The 20,552-nt window shown below is 34.0% G+C and overlaps 1 protein-coding gene across 4 annotated transcripts in view; it reads left to right on the top strand.

The window, feature by feature from the left end:
• Nucleotides 1–20,552, top strand: part of EYA1 (EYA transcriptional coactivator and phosphatase 1) — a 341,835-nt gene that overhangs the window by 172,812 nt on the left and 148,471 nt on the right. For 2 of the 4 annotated variants that reach the window (XM_055116656.1, XM_008956696.3), the window contains exons 1-3: nt 6,971–7,268; nt 12,398–12,447; nt 14,000–14,127. In XM_055116656.1, coding sequence (XP_054972631.1) covers nt 14,004–14,127 — 124 coding nt within the window. In that variant the 5' untranslated portion in view covers nt 6,971–7,268; nt 12,398–12,447; nt 14,000–14,003. Of the gene's footprint in view, nt 1–6,970; nt 7,269–12,397; nt 12,448–13,999; nt 14,128–20,552 lie in introns of those variants that run through there. The other 2 variants (XM_063606819.1, XM_055116655.1) reach the window with 2 other exon arrangements.

Below are 20,552 nucleotides of genomic sequence, written 5' to 3'. Positions count from 1 at the left end.
GAACTCCTGACCTTGTGATCCACCCGCCTCGACGTCCCAAAGTGCTGGGATTACGGGGTGAGCCAGCGCGCCCAGCCTTAAGAAGATCTTAATGTGAAATGTCTAATTTTTTTTCCTTTTCACATATAAGTCATTCGTGGGTTGATAATAGGCATAATTTTGGAAAATTCTAAATACAGAGCTTAAAGGTGTGGTCCCTCCTGTTTGATAGTCTTCAATAATTAATCATGAATACATTTATTTGTGGTGAGTTAGGTCATCCATATTTGTGTCCATTTTTAGGTTTATCAAATACAATTTCTCCCAAAAGAGGTATACTGTGACGATACTGCAAATTTAAAATGCATAAAGTCCGCATATCTAAAATCATTGTCTTTTTCCTTTATAATTTTTAAGTCATAGGCTGTCATTCTTTTAAAAAGGCTGGGATTCTTAGGCAGACTTTTGGATCATTGTTTTGAATAACAAATTCTTTCTTTTTTTTGCTTTTGTTTTTGTCCTGTCCCTCCTTCACCTTCTGCTTACCCACTCCCCTGCATCCACTCTCTACAAGCAGGGAAGATCCTCCTCTCAGGGAAAGACAGGAAGGAAAGTGAACAGCAATCCCGAGAGGCCAAAGCTAATGGGGGCTTTGCGGATCTTTCAGCAGGGGTTGTCAATGATAATCGTGCAGCAGAGGGCTCCTCTATGGGCGCTCTGACCTCTTGGTAAACTATTTGTTTCTCCTTGTATTGATTAAAAAAACAAGCCACCAGCCTGTAACTCTCTATCAACCAGGGTGTTGTTTTTAAGAATCTTCCACATTTAAAATATACTAACTCAAAAATCCCAGATCTTTGGCTTTGCTTTACTCTGTATTTCAGGTAAACCAGATCATTGATACTATTAAAACAGAATCCCTGAAAGAGGCAGAGGATACTTTCCAGGTTTATATCTTTTGAAAGAACATGAATCACACATTTCAACATTCAGTATAATACCCCAAATATTAAACCATCTAAAACAAGCATTCCTCTTAATTAGGAGTATCTAAAGACCACAAAATGTTTAATCGTACTTACATTTGGGTTGCAGAAAGGAATTCTGTTTTAAGTATTTGAACAAAATGAAGCTATTGTTTTCCTTAGTATGTGACATAAAGTCTACTTTTTTCCCCTCACACCATAGTATACTAAAGTAAAATCCAAGGACCCAAGGCAATTTGATCGCTTGCAAGCATGATCTGGATAAACCTTACAGTAGAGAGAAACCTCCAGGTTGTATACCTATTGACATTGCTTAATAAAAACTTCTAGAATAATGGTGCTTCTGGTTGTTTTTCCAATAGCAATGCGATTGCAGTGCGCTGTGGATTAAGTTACTGATCCTTTGAATTCTGACCTTCTGTCTAAAACAGCTTTAGAGGTTACTCTTTTTTTTTTTTTTTTTCCGATTTGGGAGACTGGAGGAAGAAAAAATTAATACTGCTTGAAGGAAGAAAAAATTCTATAGGTTATTAGGTTTGGGGGTTCCCTTTCCCCAGTCTCTGGCAATTCCTTTGTAGTAATAATAGAGCTTCTTGATTCTGAATACTTAAACCATACATCCAAATGCATCAGGAAATGTGAAGTGCACTTTTAATATAATTATTTCCTCAGTGAATAAATCAAGTGTTTATGATATAATAACTATTAAAACCAAAGCATATCATACTGGGTAACTGAAATTAAGAAAGGTAAAATGTAAGAAATTGATATAACTATGAAACAAGACATGCATATAATTGCTTATTGTAAACTCAGACTCTTTGCTTTTCCTTTTTAATATAAAGAATAAGTTGGGAATATTTATAATCTCTAGGAAAATAATTAACCTTTTTGAATATGTAAGGAGAAAAAACCAACATCTCCTGATTTGACCACTTCAAGTTCAAGGATTTTTTCTCTATTGACCATTTAATGTACTTTTATTTTTGCATCCATAAAGTAACTTGCAATATGTGTTCAGAAATAATCAGCTACTATATAGTGATTTTTTCTCTTCCATATTGAATATATTATTTTGGTATATATCAATATGTATCATTTCAAATACCACACACTTTTCTGGATTTTTATTAACTTTATGGGCTATCACCTTGCTTCAAAATGATGATACAATGAGGAGACATTAATGTCCCATTGCTCCATCTACTGTTTAGAAGTGACTTTGATGGTGCTAGAAAAATGAGGCAGGTTCCAGTACAAATAGTGGGGGAAAAATCACTCATATTTAAAAAAATCAGGATTTATAAAAATATAAAATGCCTAGCACAGTGCCTGGCATGTAGTAAGCACTTCATAAATGCTAATTCCCTTCTTTCCTCCATGAGCTATTCATTGTTTCCGAAGAATTTAAAAACTGTGAACTCAGCTGTCATGAAACCTGAAAAACACAAAGCAAATTTCCAGATCCTCTTACATGTTTTGGGAGGTGCTGACAAGATTGGTTTTGCCCATGGCTTAGAGGAAAAAATCTTGACGAAGAAACAACCTGGGTTTTCTAGGTTGCTTCTTGTCAACAGAAACCCATTTTACAGCGTGAGAAAGCAAAATAACTTATCGCTGAGATTAAACATATGCTTCCAGGACCAATTATTTATATATTTTTTGGCAGAAGGAAGAAAAAGTAATGGTTTGCCATTTTGGAAAATCAGTTGATTTTAAAATAGGAAATCTGTTTTATCATTTTTTTAAGCACCTGTATTATCTCATCCCCCTTTCTTAAAAATCTGCCACTGCCCTTGCTATCACTATTAGTTTCAAGAAGTGCTGCTTAAAGTTTCTATTAAGAATAATAATTTAAAAAAAATCTGATAGGCAGCCATTACTACATAGGATAACAAGTTTCACACCCTACATAAATAAATGTTATTATTAATATATAATAATCAACGTGCTCTTTAGGAAGTCAGGAAATAGGTTATATTTTCATATTGTGTTGGTATAAAGACTGTAATATGTATTAAAATAATTTTCCATGGTACAGCTAATAGTTAATTACCTCCTTAGCTTTACTGTTAAAAGCTAATCATGTTGGAGTTTGAATGGAAAACATTTCACAAAATATTGGTAGACATTCAGTTTGGCAGATTTAATATCATTCTTAAAATAAATAGAGGATGTTTTACTTGGTTGCATTTCAGCAGAAGGCTCCTGGGAGCAGGACCCTCATTGTAGGTCTCGTGCTGGTGGGGAAAGAGCAGGTCATGGAAGTGACCATTCCGAATGCCAGCAAGGATCATAGTGTCAGCCATCCAGACACGGTTCCAAAGGCTCCATAAAGAAGCCAGGGACGTAGTGTCATGGCATGGACCACAAGAAAAATAAATTTATATGAAACCAGGAAGACTGGAAGTATAGTATTTTGGAATACTCTATTTGCCATTCTACTTTGAACAGTTTAAATTACAAAATGTTGAATACTTCCACATATTGATTTTAATCATGTGGAAGAAATAATGACTGGGATTTCGCTTTTTTAAGAAAATGCATTAGTCTTTAAGTGCTGATTATATTTTGCAACTTACTATACTGTTATTTTTGACAAATAATCATCTCATAAGAAGCATAGAAACAAAGAGATTAGTAAACTTTTGGACCAGGTAATAGCATGCATGCTTCTAACGTTATTTCAAAGTAAACACAAATAGAAGAAAAATGATTTCGAAGTGCATCATTTATTGACAACTTCACAACTGTAAAATAATTTTATTTTCATTATTGGAATTAAAAGGAAAAGGGACACCTGTATTTTATCCTTTGTTTTCTCGTGTTTATTTGTTATACTTAATTTGATTAATCAACTGTTAACTCATGAAGTTTTAGAAAAGTTACCTTTTAGATTGTTGTAATGAGTTTCTTGTATCTATCCTTGTCTCTCTCTCTCACATATATATACATGACATTTGTAATATGTATTAAATATTACAAATGTAATGTAAATATCGTGTGTGTGTATATATATATATATGACATTTGCTTATTTTTTTGATCATGCCCTTAACCTAAAACACTAAACTCTTCTACCAAAATTGAAGACTTCCTTCATATAACCAGGCAGGTATCTAGGCAACAGCTGGCTCTGTCACATAAAACCTGTTTGGTGATACAGCATATGAAAGATACTGTCTCCTTGAGGGTTTTCAAACATTTCATATCAGTTGAATATTTCAAGTATTTTCCCTTTCCAGATAAAATTATGTATTTTTTTATTGAGGAAAAAGCATATTGGAAAATTTTAAAATTCCTTTCCATACATTTATGTATTGAGATTTACATGGCAAATATGAAATAGCAATGCTTTCTTCTATTACCTTTTACTAGTAGCAATGTTCAACAAATTTTCCTAAATTTTGTAGTTATATGTATGACTGTATTTAGGGAACAATTTAGTCCTTAAAGTATATGGTTAAGTTACATAATATAGTTATAGTTGGTGAAGATTTAGAAATAAGAGGCTATCAATACACTATAAACTAGGTGTTGTTAATAGCTTAAATGTGGCTCTTTATCATAGGGTAACTTACTTTTGGTTTAAATTGTATGCAATAGTAATTATTACATATTGGATATTCAAAAGTAGTAACCATACACAATTTATGGGTAAACGTGATTGTTTTTAATCCATCTAATTTTGCTTCAGGAAAATGAAACTCTTTAAAAGTAGTAAATATGCACATGGATATTACTTTTAGTCAGTGACTAAGCTCTTTGTTACATAATTATGAAGCATGAGCTATACCATATCAATTAGTGGTCACATTACATTCATCATGCTTTTACTAATTTTCTTCATAATTATATGCATCATTTATTTAATATTTCATTTGGTTATATAAACAAAAATTAAATTTCAACATAAAATATGTAATATGATACATTTAACTATAATGTGGGCAAGTAACTTGTATATAAATGTGACATACTATACATAATATTCCCACTGTTTTGATTTTATATAGTTCATATATTCTGGATTTGTCAATATAATCTTTCATGGATTAGAAAAATAATTTCTTACTCTATTATGTCTAAAATAATTGTTAAACAATTGGAAGCATGAATACAATAGCTAAATGTAAAATTTCAAGCATTGTTTAATTCTCCAACATCTCAAATTTTAGATTTTATAGAGCTTAGAAATAAATGTGGTTGCAAAAGTATTTACTGTTTGATATCAGATTGAATTACCGCAACATTACATTTTATCTGACAACGCTAGAAATCTCCATTACAAGCTGTATTTTATTTTCTGCATATATACTTTAGTATATTGAATAACTGATACTTCTGGTCTGAGAAAGTGCAGTAGGTGGTAACATAATTCTATTTCTGCTGCATATATGAACAGATCCAATAGCAATCAACTGTTTTTTGACCTGGCTTCCCAAATATGGTAGATGACTAGCCCATGATTCCTTGCTGGTACTATACAAAATGAAATCCTAGGTGAGTTTGCAGTTTAAACTGTCGTTTATGTTTGACAAAGTGTTCTTTTCTGAGGAATTCAGATTGGCATACTTTCGGTGGTTGGGGGAAGTCTGTAATAAATTTTGGTCATTAGCAGCTTTTTATTTTTTGTTTGCATCGGAATGGTGCTTTCATATCCATATTAGCAATATAAAGTTATGATTGTGTCTATGTGTTTTATTAGTTGACGATCTGGAAATGTATTATAAAGTCATGCAAAAAGTTATTGTGATTTTTAAAATTTTTTTCACATCTATCAAGCGCCTAAAAAATGAGGACGCTTTTTTTTCCCTTAAATAAAAGACCTAATCAGTAGAATAGTATCCTATGGGTGATGACAAAACAGTTTTAAGAAAAATCCGATGGGCTTAAAGATTTTATTTTAGAGCACAAAATTGGTTACAACGAGTGACTAGTATCAAAATAAACATTTGTATTTGAATGTTGGCACAGGTCTGGCAAATTGAGATACAATCATTAGTCACATAAACGATGCCTTCTTTGAATATTTGAAATCAACATAATGGTTAAGTCTTATCACCAAAGTCATGTATCTGTATAAAACATATCTTAACTGAAGCTCAGCTCTTTAGGTGAGTGTTATAGACTGTCATGCATAGATTCCGAGGTCAGTAAGAATTTTTTTTTAAAAGAATAAGCTGTAAAGAAAGAGTTCTAGATAACATGAATCTTTTCCAAAAACCATTTAAAAATATTAACACTGAAACATTATCTGGTTCATAGCCAAGGAATTGTTCACAGAAGATTTGCCATTCTAGAAATCATTTCGGATTCATCCTTCAGGCTTTCATTATTAAACTGATAAAAGCTTGCACGTTTGCTTTTTCATTTTCTACTTAAAGGGAAATGGCCATTCTAGTTTTTTATTTCCCCCAGACCTGTTTCAGTAGTAGGTACGTTAGTTAGGAAATAAATTATGAAAAGTAGTGGATTCCCTAAGTTTCAGGGCCTGAAAAAAGTTTAGGAAAAGTGTAAAAGGTAACGTGTAACTACTCCCCAAAGATCTTAATTGGTAACTACTGTTGCAAGAGGACGCGTGTGTGTTGACCACGTCTCAGAGAAGTTATTCTCACACAGCTGTTTATTCAGATAGCGTGGGGCGCGTTCATTTACATAATTTTTTTTTTTTAAACAGCAAGGTTGAGTCAGACAGAGCAGTGCTCCTTTCAATTGTTGCGTTTAAACCAATAAGGTTAGGACAAGAGAATAGCTGTGGTTTGCGTTGCAAAAACCAAAAAAAAAAAAAAAAGAAAGCCCCGAGGCTCCATGGGCAGACCTACAAGGCTGCGCAAACAAATCGAGGGATGAGATTCTGCTGTTTCTTTGTCTAGGGTTCTCAGATGCTATCTGCCGCTGCTGTTTGGTGGGGAAGGAGCGCTGGGCGCAAAGCTGTTACCAAACAGAACGGTGGGAGCTGATGGCTCCGAGTTTGGGGCGAGGTAGAAACTCTCCAGTGCCACTTCCGACTTTAAGCCTTCCTGTTGCCGTCCACTGTGGCGGGTTTCTTCCTGGGGAACGCGTTTTCGCTCAGTCGCTCGGCAGCCCGAGCCTGGGGCAGCGGCCAGGCGCCTGCCCACTGCGCCGAGCTTTCCCCTGCAGAGGCGCTCCGCTCCCAGAAGCGCCGCGGCTGCACCAGAGCGCCTGAGAGCCCTCGCGCGTCCCCATCCAGGAGCAAAACTATGTCAGGAATGGAGGTTTGCTAACCCAGAAAATTCGAAGGAACACATTAAACTGGTGGATGCAGCAGATGTAAGCGCTGTAAGTACAAGCTGACTGTTTGAAAAATTGTAGTGACTGACAACAGCTGTCCTGTGGGCAAAGCCCAAGCTAACAGGAGCGCTTTTATTATTGTTTTGATTTGTTTTCAAAGAAAAACATTATGGCATGGGGAAAATTATGACACTTTGTACCTAGTACTTTATGAGCCACAGGGTTTCATCCTAGAAGTAGAATTCCCAACCTCCAAATTATGAGCGATCAGGATCATTAAGAGATAATTACAAATTAATTGTTAACAATTACTTTTGTTATGATCTAGATAAATGTAATGCAGGACCATATTCTTGCAGGGAGATGACTTCATATCTGTTTTCTGAATTGCTGCACAAATCTCAAATATATTTGTGTAGTATTGAATAAAGCGGTACATATACGTTCATTGCAATACATAAGTAACTTTTACACACTTTGATATGAAAAAAACGAAGCATTTAACATTTGAAAGGACAACAGATAACAACATTAAATTGATAGCACTTTTTAAGGAAGAAAATATTTTTGCTTTAATAAATAAATTTCCCAAACGTTATATTAAACTTATCTTCAGAAGGTGATATAACAAACATTTACCCAATTAATATATTTTTCTCTTATTGACACTTTGTAAGGCTTGAGTGGACCTTGAAGTTTAAAACAAGATCTGTAAACTTTTGAATTACCATTTAAAATATTTGCCATTCAAAATCAGTATATGAATTGTTAATGACTCATGGGTTTATATTTATTGGGAGGAGGTTTTGAACACATTTGAGCATAGCATTTGCAAGAATTCAATAAATTCAGAGCTGTCATTGAATTTAGGCAAACGTTTTTATGTTTTATTTCTTAAAATGGCAAGGGGTACAAAAAGTCGATAGTAAGCACATAGTGTAGTTTTATAGGTTTGGGATTGTTTTTATAATGTGTCTTTCAAAGTAGGTTTTATTTTATGCTTGCATGAGTCTTTCCCCCCACAGTCTGGGGTCTGAGGACATGCACACATGTACAGTCATGCTTTTGCATTATCAAATATTTGATATTTGACTTTCTGCATGCTTGAGTTCTCCCAAGGCCCAAAGTGTTCAGTAAGTGAGCAAGCAGCCATGGATTTTCAATCTTTGAACATTCTTTGCGGTGACAGACATAGAAGCCTAATTGAGCCACTGTTCAGTTTTAGAGGGCCAAATGGAAGTCCACTGCTGTATGAGTTTCATAGACATGATAAATGATTTTCTCAAAAGAAAATTTCCATTTGTGAAAATCGTATAAGAATACATTGTAAAGAAGAAAAACACTTGCAACAAGAATAAAACCACTTGTTTATCAAATATCAAAAGTATTTCATTCAACATTTTAAGTAAATTGATATTGAAAACAATCCTTTAAAGCTATTGGTAGCATCCATGTGGTTTAAATACTTGTTTTTGTTTTCATGCGGACTCTATTTTGTCATTTTCTTTAAACGACGCATTGCAAAAAGTAATGTACTATACTACTTGAAAATAATCAGCAGTAGTATTAAAGCATTTATTTTATGGAGTCTTTGATAAAGAAGGAAATATAGTGTTAACATTTAAAAAACATTGACGTCTCCCTAGAACTTCATTTCAATTTTAGGTTTAGGTTTTTATTTTTAAAATTTAAGTTTTCATTACAACAATGATGCCATAGTTGGAGATATCGATTGAGGAGAAATTTTAGCAAGAATATACCCTAAAACACAGATTTATGGCTAAGGAAAATTTTTTTTACATAAAATACATTCTGATGAGAAAATTGCCATTGTCTTTCAGATTTGGGAGTACTCAGGTTGATCTGTGGTTGGACAAAACTAGCTTGCCTGCCAACTCTATTTATTTAGATAAGCTCAGTACTTTCACTTTGAAAATTTCTTTTCAGTTTGAAAAAAAAGTTTTAAATTATAGTCATTTTATAAAAATTGCTTCTAGCAAGCAAAAAAAGCCTATGGAAAACCCGTAATTTAGACAAGTACCTACATTTTATTTGCTCTGTGCTGCTGAGATTTAGAATCCCTTTCCATTTACAGTTTACTTTTCACAGAACATTATTAACTTTTTGGCTTCATGCATGATCTTCTGTCAGATGCTTTTGATTTGTAATTTAGCAAAGTATAATAAACAGTGCAAAAGTCATGAATTTTGCTCTGCATCCTGAGCTCTGTGGTAGGGAAAATGTGATAAAATGTGTACCTTAAGTCTTGTTTGATGATCTCTCAAAGCAAGTTTGCCTTCTGGAAATAATTTCTGGGGTTGAAGAGCATGGTATTAACAGATTTAATGTGGCTATTCAATGGATTGGCGAAGTAGTATGTGAGGTTTAACAAAATGAGAGAGACAAATTGAATATCAACAAAAGTTACATCTGTGAAGAATTATAAATTTAATTAGAAAAAAGGCAAACTTAAAAGACCTCATTAACTAATCAGAAGTCAAAGTTACTAGTTTAGGATTCTTGAATTTGAATTCTAAGAAGTTCTGCTTGTTGCTATTTGTATTTTCACAACTCTGTCAATATGCTACTATGGGTATTCTATACAATGAGTTTTAAAAAGCATTAAAGTGAAATGACTTGATTGTAATATAAGATGACCATTTGTTATGTTATGGGAAATATTTTTGCACTCATAGAAGTATTTAAATTAAAAATACCAGATTAGGAGAAGACAAGAAACATGCTAAGTTTATGGGTGTAAAGCAGAAAATGTGAACTTACTGAATGCCTCACATCACTTTTCTAGAAACAATAAAAAATAATATTTTTCTCTTTTGAATGGAAATATCCCTAATTAATTATTTTCAAAACACATTATGGTTTTAGACCTTTACAAGACAGAAACTTCCAGAGATATTATCAAACATGAGAGGAAATCAACAGCAATCAGAAATAGGTGTTCTTTTTAGATAAGTCATTATAAGACTATGTTTCCTTCTGCACTGTAATCTTGTACTACACATAAAAAACTAAAAGCATGTGAAGTGTAGCATTTTGTAAACTGTAACTAATTTTGCTCACATCTGTGTCTAATTGTTGTCTGCATTCGCATTCTTGAGAGTAGATTTATTTTTCCTGGACCACGATGTGGATTCAGCTGACCAGCCTAAGTGAGGATTAGTTGTTTTAAAGTTATTTTGATTAAAGAGTCATTTTTAAATACAGTAACACACAACACATGGTTTAAATAATCCCTGAGACACAAAAGAGTATATCTGAAGTATACTTAATGAAATGTAGATCATGCATATGGACTTTCAAAAGTTGTAGAGTATGAAAATACAGTAGACTCTAGTTGAACCAGCATAAAAGAAATGTGTTGTCGTGAAAATGCATGTTTTCACTGAAATGTGGTAGACTAATTCTTGTTTTGAAGTTCATTTTTTCTTTATTAACAATAGTTTGACTTTGAAATTTAAATATGATTGGTTAAAGTACAAGTATAAATCTAACCAAACTTTCAAAGTGTATACTGAAACTAAAATTATATTTCCAACATTGTACTTTCCAGCTAATGTTAAAATGGAAGTGTATTTTAACATTTAACAGAAAGAATGCTTTAAATACTCTTTCACGTAATTAAGCCAGGAGAGTTCTTAAAACTAAGTTAGTTCTCACCTATAATTTATTCCAGGTGTATAAAAGTGGAGAAAAAAAGAAAGAAAAAGGAAATTTATCCTTGAGGTATATTGCTGGACTTTCTAAAGGAAACCACTTAAACCTGTGTGAGAACATTAATTTTAACAAAAATTGCAGAAGGCTGTTATCACGGAATGACACATCTGTAGGCATTGAAATTTAATTTTTATCTTAAGCGTCTTTTAAAAATTGTTTTTCATCCTGCACGTATTGTAGAAACATACCTAGAAATTTTACGTAACATTATACCAAGACAGTTGGACTTTAATGATGCTTTATTCTTGCTAGAAAGGTAGTATTTCTTATTTCATAAATCATACTTTAAAAATAACAGGACTTAACATAAGACGTTTGATTGGATAACTGTAATGCCATTCGAGATACTTTAGTTCTCATCTCTGTTCTGTAACCCTAATTGATGTCAGTTCAGGTTGAATGAAAATGCACATCAAAGATTTGGAATTCTGAGCCATTTTAAATGTTTTGCAGAATGCTCTCCTACTGAGGCGTTAGCCTGAGCTTACAAGCCAGCAGCCTGGCCTCACCTGAGCTTTATCACCTGCTGGCAGTTTGAGCTGCTTCTGGAAGAAGGGCAGTGACTGTCAAAGCCTGCACATTAGTTAAGTGGTTCAGTGAAGTCCTGAAGTACAGATTCATCTAGAAACAAGAGAGACTGAAATGTAGGTTGACTAGGATGGTGAATTGATTGTTAAACTTTTCATTTTCTTCCTCGGTTTAAAAGATGGAAAATCCACCAAAAAAACTAACTACATTTTCTGGTTTACCAGGCAGAACTGAATAAGAACTCATTGAATTTTAAATTGGCGAGGGTAAATGAGCACATTGTTCAATGGAGTGACTTTGGGTATGAAAACTTGCCTTTGCCTTATATAGTTAGTCCGGCATTGTCAGAAAGTTGCCCAGAAGCTGTTTTAGTGAATGTTAAATGACAAATAGTAAATGTAGGAGAAAACCATTATGATAAGGATAAGAAACTGTCAGGAGTCAAAGGGGTGGGCGGGAGCTCTATTTCAGCTGGTGATAACAGAAGATGAAAGATCTTCTGAGGATGCTGGAGGATTACTGCTTGAACTATTGCTGTTAAACACGATCATTTTGTCATTCGCTACTTTTTTCCAAGCACCTTTTCCAAGCTGCCTGGGCAAGGCTGCTTTGCATGTTGATTGGGGGAGGGGTAATCCCATTTGCAGCTGTCATAGGCCAGTGATGAATCACTATCACGTCATTTGGCTGCCTTCCCCCCCTGACAAGGGGAGGAGGAGGATAGACCTGCAGGAGGAAACAACAGTTGAGACCTCAACTTAAAGACAATATGCCTTTCACTGCTGCAGTATCCTCCTTTTTCTCTTTTGGTTAAAAGAGAGCATTGTCGTTCTCAGCCATGTGCTCTGTATAATTAAGAGCTGACACTGAAGCAGAGTAACAACAGCTTCTAATTTTTTTACCCCTGATCACAGGTGCAAACATCTCAAGCCAGTTCAGATGTTGCTGTTTCCTCAAGTTGCAGGTAAGGATATTGTTGATATTTGACATTTTTGGAGATTACCTTTCTGTGACCCATATCTATTTTTGTCTAGTGTTTCTTAATTATTTCTATTAATAGTAACAGCCTCTGTTGGAAATTACTTAACAGTTTGTGTGTGTGTGCTTGTAAAACATTTTAAGTATGTAGAAAGGGAATAGGAGCCTCGGTTTGAAAATAATTATGGGCTATAGTTTCTAGTGTTAGGAAAACTGTGAATGTGTAATGAGAATCAGGAGAGAAAAATTGGATTTTAGACCATTTCTAGTTTGAATTCAGAATATTTGGGGAAGTCAAAGCTCACTTTAGAGGTAAAATGGTTCGTGTTAAGCTGTTTTAAAAACTGATACCCATAGTCAATGTAAGTGCGACCTCTAAATTAAAATGACTGTAGCTTTTATTGACCTGATAGGGTGAGGAGCAAATAGTATTAACTTTATATATGTAAACATTAAACTTCCTCCCATCTTTTTTCTTAGAAAAACATACAAAGTTTAAAATAAAGTAAATGGGCCCTAAACTTTTAAGAAATTGGCTGTAAGAAAATAATTGTATCTAAGTGTGTTTTTAGTGACTTTAAATAAATTCTCTCTTCACTAATAGGGTATTAAATATAAATGTATAGTTCTGAAATTGTGAACATGAGTAGTGGCTTTTGTACCTTTTATAGAATAAGTAACTGCAGAGTCTAAGAACTTTCAGAGGGCATTTAACTGGTTTTATATGGTAAAATTGCAAAATTATAGCACTAAAGTAGAATTGTTGTTATTTCCCAGAGTAAGTGACAGCTGAGGTATTCCGAGTGCTAATGCTTGCAGGGACCCACTGTATGTTGGCCTTATCCTTTTTCAATTGGGCACGCTGTATGTAATCCACAAAGCAAACAAGTGAGCCGACATCATAATGTTTTAATGCTGCATTTGTTTCAAGGGAAACAGAGGAACAATTAAGTAGTTTGCCAGAGTAAACACATGCATCAGGACTATCTCATTCCCTGTCACTAGACTATAGGTTTCAAGTGTTTTATTTGGTTTGGAGACCCATTAAATTACAATTGGGTGGTAAATTATAAGGGAGTACCTAGTGCTAATTTATTAGATGAAACAGATTCCACAGAAGAGTGATCTATTTCCATTTTACTTCTTTACATAGTTGCCTTTTCTTTTAGAAAAGTAATGCCTTTGGTCCTTTTTAATATAAAAAGACAACGATGACTGTATTTTTTCTTTGAAAATTATAATAGATGTCATTGTCTCACATTAGACCTTGTGACTTGATGAACAGTGTAAGAGAAAAATGAAATTTTAAAAGCTTCATGTGACTGGCTGTATAGGTAAAGCAAGTGACATCTTTTGATAGTGCATATGATGAAGGGATACCTGAAGTCAAAATGTGAGATGAATTATTTTGAGTCTAAGAAATAGATACAATGGGACTTTTGTGCAAGTGTGTTTCAAAGGTGTCAAGTCATTAGCGCATTAAATGGTGGTGTTATGAATTTGGTACATCTGTCAAACGGAAGGCTTCTTGTCTTTAGGTCTATGGAAATGCAGGATCTAACCAGCCCGCATAGCCGTCTGAGTGGTAGTAGTGAGTCCCCCAGTGGCCCCAAACTCGATAACTCTCATATAAATAGTAATTCCATGACTCCCAATGGCACCGAAGGTGAGTGTCTGCCTTCTCACTATTTACTTTGCACCTTGTTTCTTCATCAGTATATGCTTTGTTATTAGGTGGTTATGATTTCAGTTGTCAAAATCATAAAACTACTCTTACATTTCCCCTTTAGGTAATAATGTGACTTACCAATCAGTACTCATTGTTAGGAGCTTCATGTTTCCGGTTATTGTAACATTGCGTAGATTGGTTTCGTTTCACCAAATGCATACACATATATACACATGTATATTATACATATTTGTGTGCATAACATTTTTAACCTTTGAGTGTGTTTTATCTTCTTATTGATCATGTACACACTGCAGTATCAATTTGTGTTGTTTTGTTGTGTGACCAGTGAAAACTTGCAATTATTTCCTTTATTTTCCCTTTTGTTGTTAAATATAGCCGAATTTGTTTAAATGTAGACGTTGGACTGGATTGTTTGTAAATATCAATGAAATAATTTGTGTGCCTAGTGTTCTTAAGGCTTTGGCTATGAAAATATAAATAATTTTTAAAAAGTATTGTTTATGAAATATACACAGCATTTAGGTGATATACACACAATTTATTTACTTAAAGATTAGTATACTTTAAATGTAGAACAATTACAATTATTTCTGTATAATTAATACATATGAATATTTATATAAATTTTATATAAGTAGAAATACCTACTTTGATCCACGTATACTTAAGATTAAACATATAAGGTTATATGTATTTTTGCTACCTGTTATACAGTCATTTAGGTACTATGCATATTTTTAGAACTTCAACATATGGAAAGATATGTTACATATTGCATTATATTTATTTCTACTCTAGTCTATTGAAAAATTATTTCTTCATAGATTATTATTTTGCTTATTTATTCGTTACTAAGCCTTAGGACCTTGATGACTCAGAGCATACCTTTCACTAGAAGTTCAATAAATTATCCATGTTAGAATTCCATCCATATACAAAACTCTTAACCATCATTTCCCAGTCACCATGGTGATCTTTCATTACACAATTTTTTAAAAAAATAAACAAAGCTAAATGCTATAAAATTATTGTGTTTTTTGGTGTGATATTCCAATATGTATTAGTGAAGGCTTTTGAAACTTACAATGTTATGTAATTTTTAATAATAGGAAAAATATAAAATCAGTTGTTTCTGATATGAGATGCTTTGATTTTTATTCCAACAGTGATTCTTTTCATGTGTAAATATTCTGCATTTTTCTTTTAGCATAAATACATTCATTTCAAGTGTTTATGAAAAATGGGTACTATCAAAAATTGAAACTTTGCTGATGTAGCAGAAAATTAATCTCTGAATGAGGTGCCTTTTCCTCTGAAACTTTTTTCTTCCCATTTTGATAGGCAATCAGAGAGAAACTTAAATTATTTATAGGAAAGTAGTTCTAGTGTGTAAGTGGATTTTATAGAGCAAATAAAATTAAAGCAAGCAGTCCTATTTCCTCTCCTTTTGGGCTTTGACTTCAGGTAAAGCATGCCTACTGCAGAGTACAGACTGGGTGTGGATATAGTCACCCAGACTGCCGCAGGTCCCTGCGCCGGCAGGCCTCATGCAGGAGTCAGTGTGAGGGCAGCCACTGACAGGAGCTGCAGAAGGCCCGTAGGTGACCTTTAACAGGCATTTCCATCATTGTGAAGTCCAGATAAGACAGTCATTCAAATTAACTTAAAAATAAGGAAGACTAAGTATGTTAAAATATTTTGCTCAATAGAATATACCAGTACATATATGGAAGAGCAATTATGAAATACTGGTAGTTAATTTTTTTGTATATGAAGAAATGAGTAGGACTAAGAAGTTTTCATTTTCTCAACATTTTATTGGCAAGTTGTCTCCTACAAAATAAGAACCATGCAGTACTGAAACAGAGTGTGTGTTTAGGGTTCCCCCTTAGATGGCTTTGTGTGAGTAATGTGTGGTTTGTTTTCTAAGCACATGTGGAGTAATAATATATTTCTGAATATTTACTTTTTATAGCTTGATATCACATTCATATTTAGGAATACTGCATTTTGTTGGATTTTTGCATAATTAAAATAAGTTGAAACTATTAAAACATTTTAGGTAATTATGTGATCTCCTCAACCAAACTGGAAAATACATAGAATTTGTTCTTTATCTTAAACTTAATTGTTTTATGTCTTGGAAATGAATTTTTTAGACTTGATTTCAGACGAATACACAATTACTCATCTCACCCTGTTTCAGGCAATCTTCATTAATGTACTTTACAAGCATTGTGGTGGTTAGAAAGTGAAGTTAGAAGGTATCAATATAAATGAGAATAAATGAAGTTTCTCAGTCTCCTGAGATATTGTTTTATTTTAGTACTCAGTTTGAAAATATGGACCCAAACTTCCCTCACGATCGATGTTACATGTCCGTTTAGATACAAACAATATTGGAAAGTTCTAGGTTTTTATTAAGTGTGCGAATCAGTTTATCATGCTACTTATATGTCTCATAATATATCTATTTCATTCCTCTCTGTCACCACTAGAGGAGTTAAGCTTAAAATTAGTGAATTCATTAATGTCTGACAAACTTCTCTGGCGTGTAGTCATTATAGATTTTCCTATTTCTTCTTTGAAATCTTATTTAGTTTGAAAACAGCAGTGTTTACCGATGAATTAAAGGAATGAAATCAAGAAATTCATTACAATTTAAGAGTCTTTAAAATGTCAGTCACCTCCCCTAACTCTACAATGAACATTTTCAGCTACATATGCCATGATTTATATTTAAGTGACTTCTCCGCAGCCCAATTGAAAATCATCTCAGCCCAATAGAAATTAATTAGGTCGACAGAACTTCCATTTAGTTTACACAGTTGTTGGCTTTGCCTGCATTTATATAGGTTGTCTTTTTTCACTCAGAGTTATTTTTTATTTCCTGCCACCACTTGTTCCTATAATCAGGCTAAGAAAACAAGAAAATCTCCTGTATCAAAAACCATAACTTCATCTGAAGAACAAACAAGAAGGGAATGGAATGGAGAGGCAGAGAATATTAAGTTTCTTCTTAAGTCTGCTGCCAAATTATCCTAAGACTCAATGTTTGTAGGTTCTGTACTCACAGGCTAGTGCCTATTTTCATGGTTCATCTAAGGGATAAAGACAGAAAGACACTGAGCTACAGCTTCAAGTACTGTGCTTTTTTATTTCCTACATGAAATGTTCTTCAGTTATAATAGTTGTTTGAATGTTTCATATTTCAAAACTTCCAACTATTCACATTTTTATACATCCTTCCAACCCCTCTGTGAATTGTTACTGTTGAAGTTAACCGTTGATTGGTTTCACCCAGTTTATACATCTTTGCAATATAAAAATATAAAGAGGTAAAAATAGAAAATAGTAGCATAAATGAATGCTTGACTTGCAATGAGGAAAGCACTGTAAGAAGTGATATGTTTCCAAATGAATTAATGCATATTTTTGTTACTATTAAACAACTCAAGCTTGACCTAGAAGACACTAATGGATGCTTATGAAAACACCAATCATGGCCCGTCTTTCAACTGTTTTCCCTCTTCCTTTGGACAGTTAGTCTGAAAAACTTGTCTTGAAACACATAGATTTGTCTTTAGGTGACGTAAAACCAGATGCAATTGGAGGCCAAGATGGAATAGAAATTCTATTCCACATATTTTATTGTTAAAGCATAGCTTTTAAGAAATAGGCTTCTTGGTGATACTTCTATTAGATGATCATCAAATCTGAGAGGATTTGTAATGTTTGGGAATCTGTGCAAGCCTCTGCGTGGCAAAGGCTTTGTGTTGATATTTGTGTTAAGCATGAGAAGTAGTTGGGAAAGGTTCTTTCGAAGGACTCAGGGCTGTGGCCCTAAAAGGATTTTTATTTACGTATGTAATTAAGGCCTTGTTTGCAAAGCAGTGATTCTTTCCATCTTTGTTTTCGCTGGTTGTCTTAAGTCCATGGGAGCTTAAGATTGGTCAGTTCATATATTGCTGGTTTGAGTGTTTATTTTTGGTTGTCTTGGAGTAAGGAGTGAGGAAGGCCAAAAAAGTGTGAGCAAGCAAAAATCAGAGCTCTAATTTTGAGTTTTCTCTATTGTAAGCTTAGACTCAAACTCAAGAAGAAGCTTAAACTTGTCTTGAAACTGATAGATTTGTCTTTAGGTGATGTAAAACCAGATGCAATTGGAATCTTCACTGCACATAGGGTTTCAGGAATTCTGATGGTAATTCAAATAGTAATTTTGAATTGGTATATCAGATTTCCAAGGTGGGAAGAGATACAATCTTGAATTAGGCAGCTAAATTTTCTGCATTTAAAATTTACTGTGTATTACATATTTTAGGATGATAGATTCAGTTTTATAAATTATCAGAATCTATCTTAAGCTGTTTTTATCATTTTTACAAAGCTTAGAACACTAGTAAATTATCTGGATTTGTTTTTCTTGGTGTAATTTTAATTTTGTAAAATATAGTGCTATCCAACTAGATTATTTTTAAGAAATCTGATTTACAAGAAATATCTAAACTGGAGCAAATGTGTATAAAATTATGGTTTGAGGCTGTATTTTATAGGCTATGTTTATATATTTGTGGCTAAGTATTCTGTTGTCAATAGAAACATGGTAATATAACTTTATTATTGTTTACATTCTGCACAGGATTTAGTTTCTGGAAGATTAAGGGACATTGTGAATAAAGGAGTTTCTAAATGACATTTTTAGTTTGTCTGTAACCACAGAATTGGCCTCTTATAAATTGTCCTTAAACAAAAGCCATAAAAGAATGAACAAATAATTTGTTAGGATTTAATATTTTCCTATGTAGTATATATGGGAATAATTTTCACATGTCTGTTGCTAATAAATTATAATAATGCTGGCTAATACTTATGAATAACCTATTATTAGTCACTGTGATGGCCATTCTCTATGTTTTGCTTTATTAATCTTTAGAAAAAAAATTTTAAAACATTGTCAACAGCATAGCTAAGAGTCTGGGCTTGAATTCCAGCTTCACTATTTGCTGGCTGTGTGAACTCAGACAAGTCAGCTTCTGGGTGGCTGTTTTCTCATCTGTAAAATGGGGATAATAACAGAACTTACATCAGGCTTTCTGTGAGGACGTAACATAGAATTTGCAGCATAATTGGAACTTATAAGTGCTCAGTATTAACTGCTATACTGTATGTAAATAAGTCACTTCTACAGTGTGATTCCCATTTTGTGCACAAAAAAAAATCCAAGACTTAGTTAAACATGAAGTTTAAAGGCACATGGCTTGTAATTAGTACCAGTGGCATCTGAGTGGGTACTTGAATTAAGTTCTGAGTCCAGAGCCTGGATTTTTAAATCACATATTTTTCTCTGGAGAGAATATGTGATTTGCATCATCTGCAGATGGCTTTTCTAATACCTTTTACTAAACATTGGTGCTTTCGTTGCCACATTGGTGCCTTCATGGCTGAATGATGCCATTCCCTAGCAAACAGCAGCGCTGTGCAAGAACCAGTGGCAGAGGCTTTGATGACAAGGACTTCATTATAAGGATGACTCCTCAGGGTGGTTATAGTCCGGTCTTGAAGTTCTGGTGTGCGTGAGTGTGTGAGATTCCTTCCTGTGGTCCAGGTGCACATTGTATTGCATCATTAGGTTAACTTTAGGGGATTGTTTTCAAATCCTTAGACTTAATTATAATTTCATCAGCTGTCTGATTGTTAAGCCTCTCTGAGATCAAATGGAGATGGGAAATCATCTCTGCTTTTCATTATAATGGTCATTATATGCACATTTGGATTGGGGCAGTGTTACTGTGAAATTTAAAAACTGGTTGCAGTTTTGCTGCTGCTCAGAGTAAATGTTTTCTACCTCACAAAATATTTCTAAGTAGGTGATAAATTTAGTCACACTTTTCTTGACTTTAAGAACTAAACTATACCAGCCAAGCAACACTGTTGGCATTTGTTGGGGGCTCCATTGGAATAGTAATGACCAAATCTGAGAGTCGAGAACATGCCTGGGATGTTCTAGGATCAGCAAGGAGCCCAGTGTGGCTGGAGGAGAGAGAATGGCTGGGAGTAAAAGAGGTAAAGTTAGAGGAATAGAGGGGTGGCACGTGTGAGCCTTGTAGGGTGGCAGATAGGCTCTAGCCTCTCACCTGCAGCTAACTGTGTCTTTCATAATAAGAATAGGAACTCCAGTGCTGATTGCCTGCAACTAGGCTCAGGGTTTCTAGAGCTAGGCTTGCTGATAACTAAGGTCTAGATGTAGACAGCTTTTCCCTACTTCCAATTGCTAATAGTGCAGAGAATCACAGTTCTGTGGCATCTCTCCGCTGGTTGGGCCAGAACTTTGGTATGAGCAGAAATATATCTCTCTGAGAACATCCAATTTTCTGAGAGAAACCTCTGGTTCCCTCCTG

This window comes from Pan paniscus, chromosome 7 (assembly GCF_029289425.2).
Source record: "Pan paniscus chromosome 7, NHGRI_mPanPan1-v2.0_pri, whole genome shotgun sequence".
NCBI classification, from domain to species: domain Eukaryota; kingdom Metazoa; phylum Chordata; class Mammalia; order Primates; family Hominidae; genus Pan; species Pan paniscus.
The sequence above is the reverse complement of the archived record's forward strand: the minus strand, read 5'-3'. Positions and strand labels throughout refer to the sequence as shown.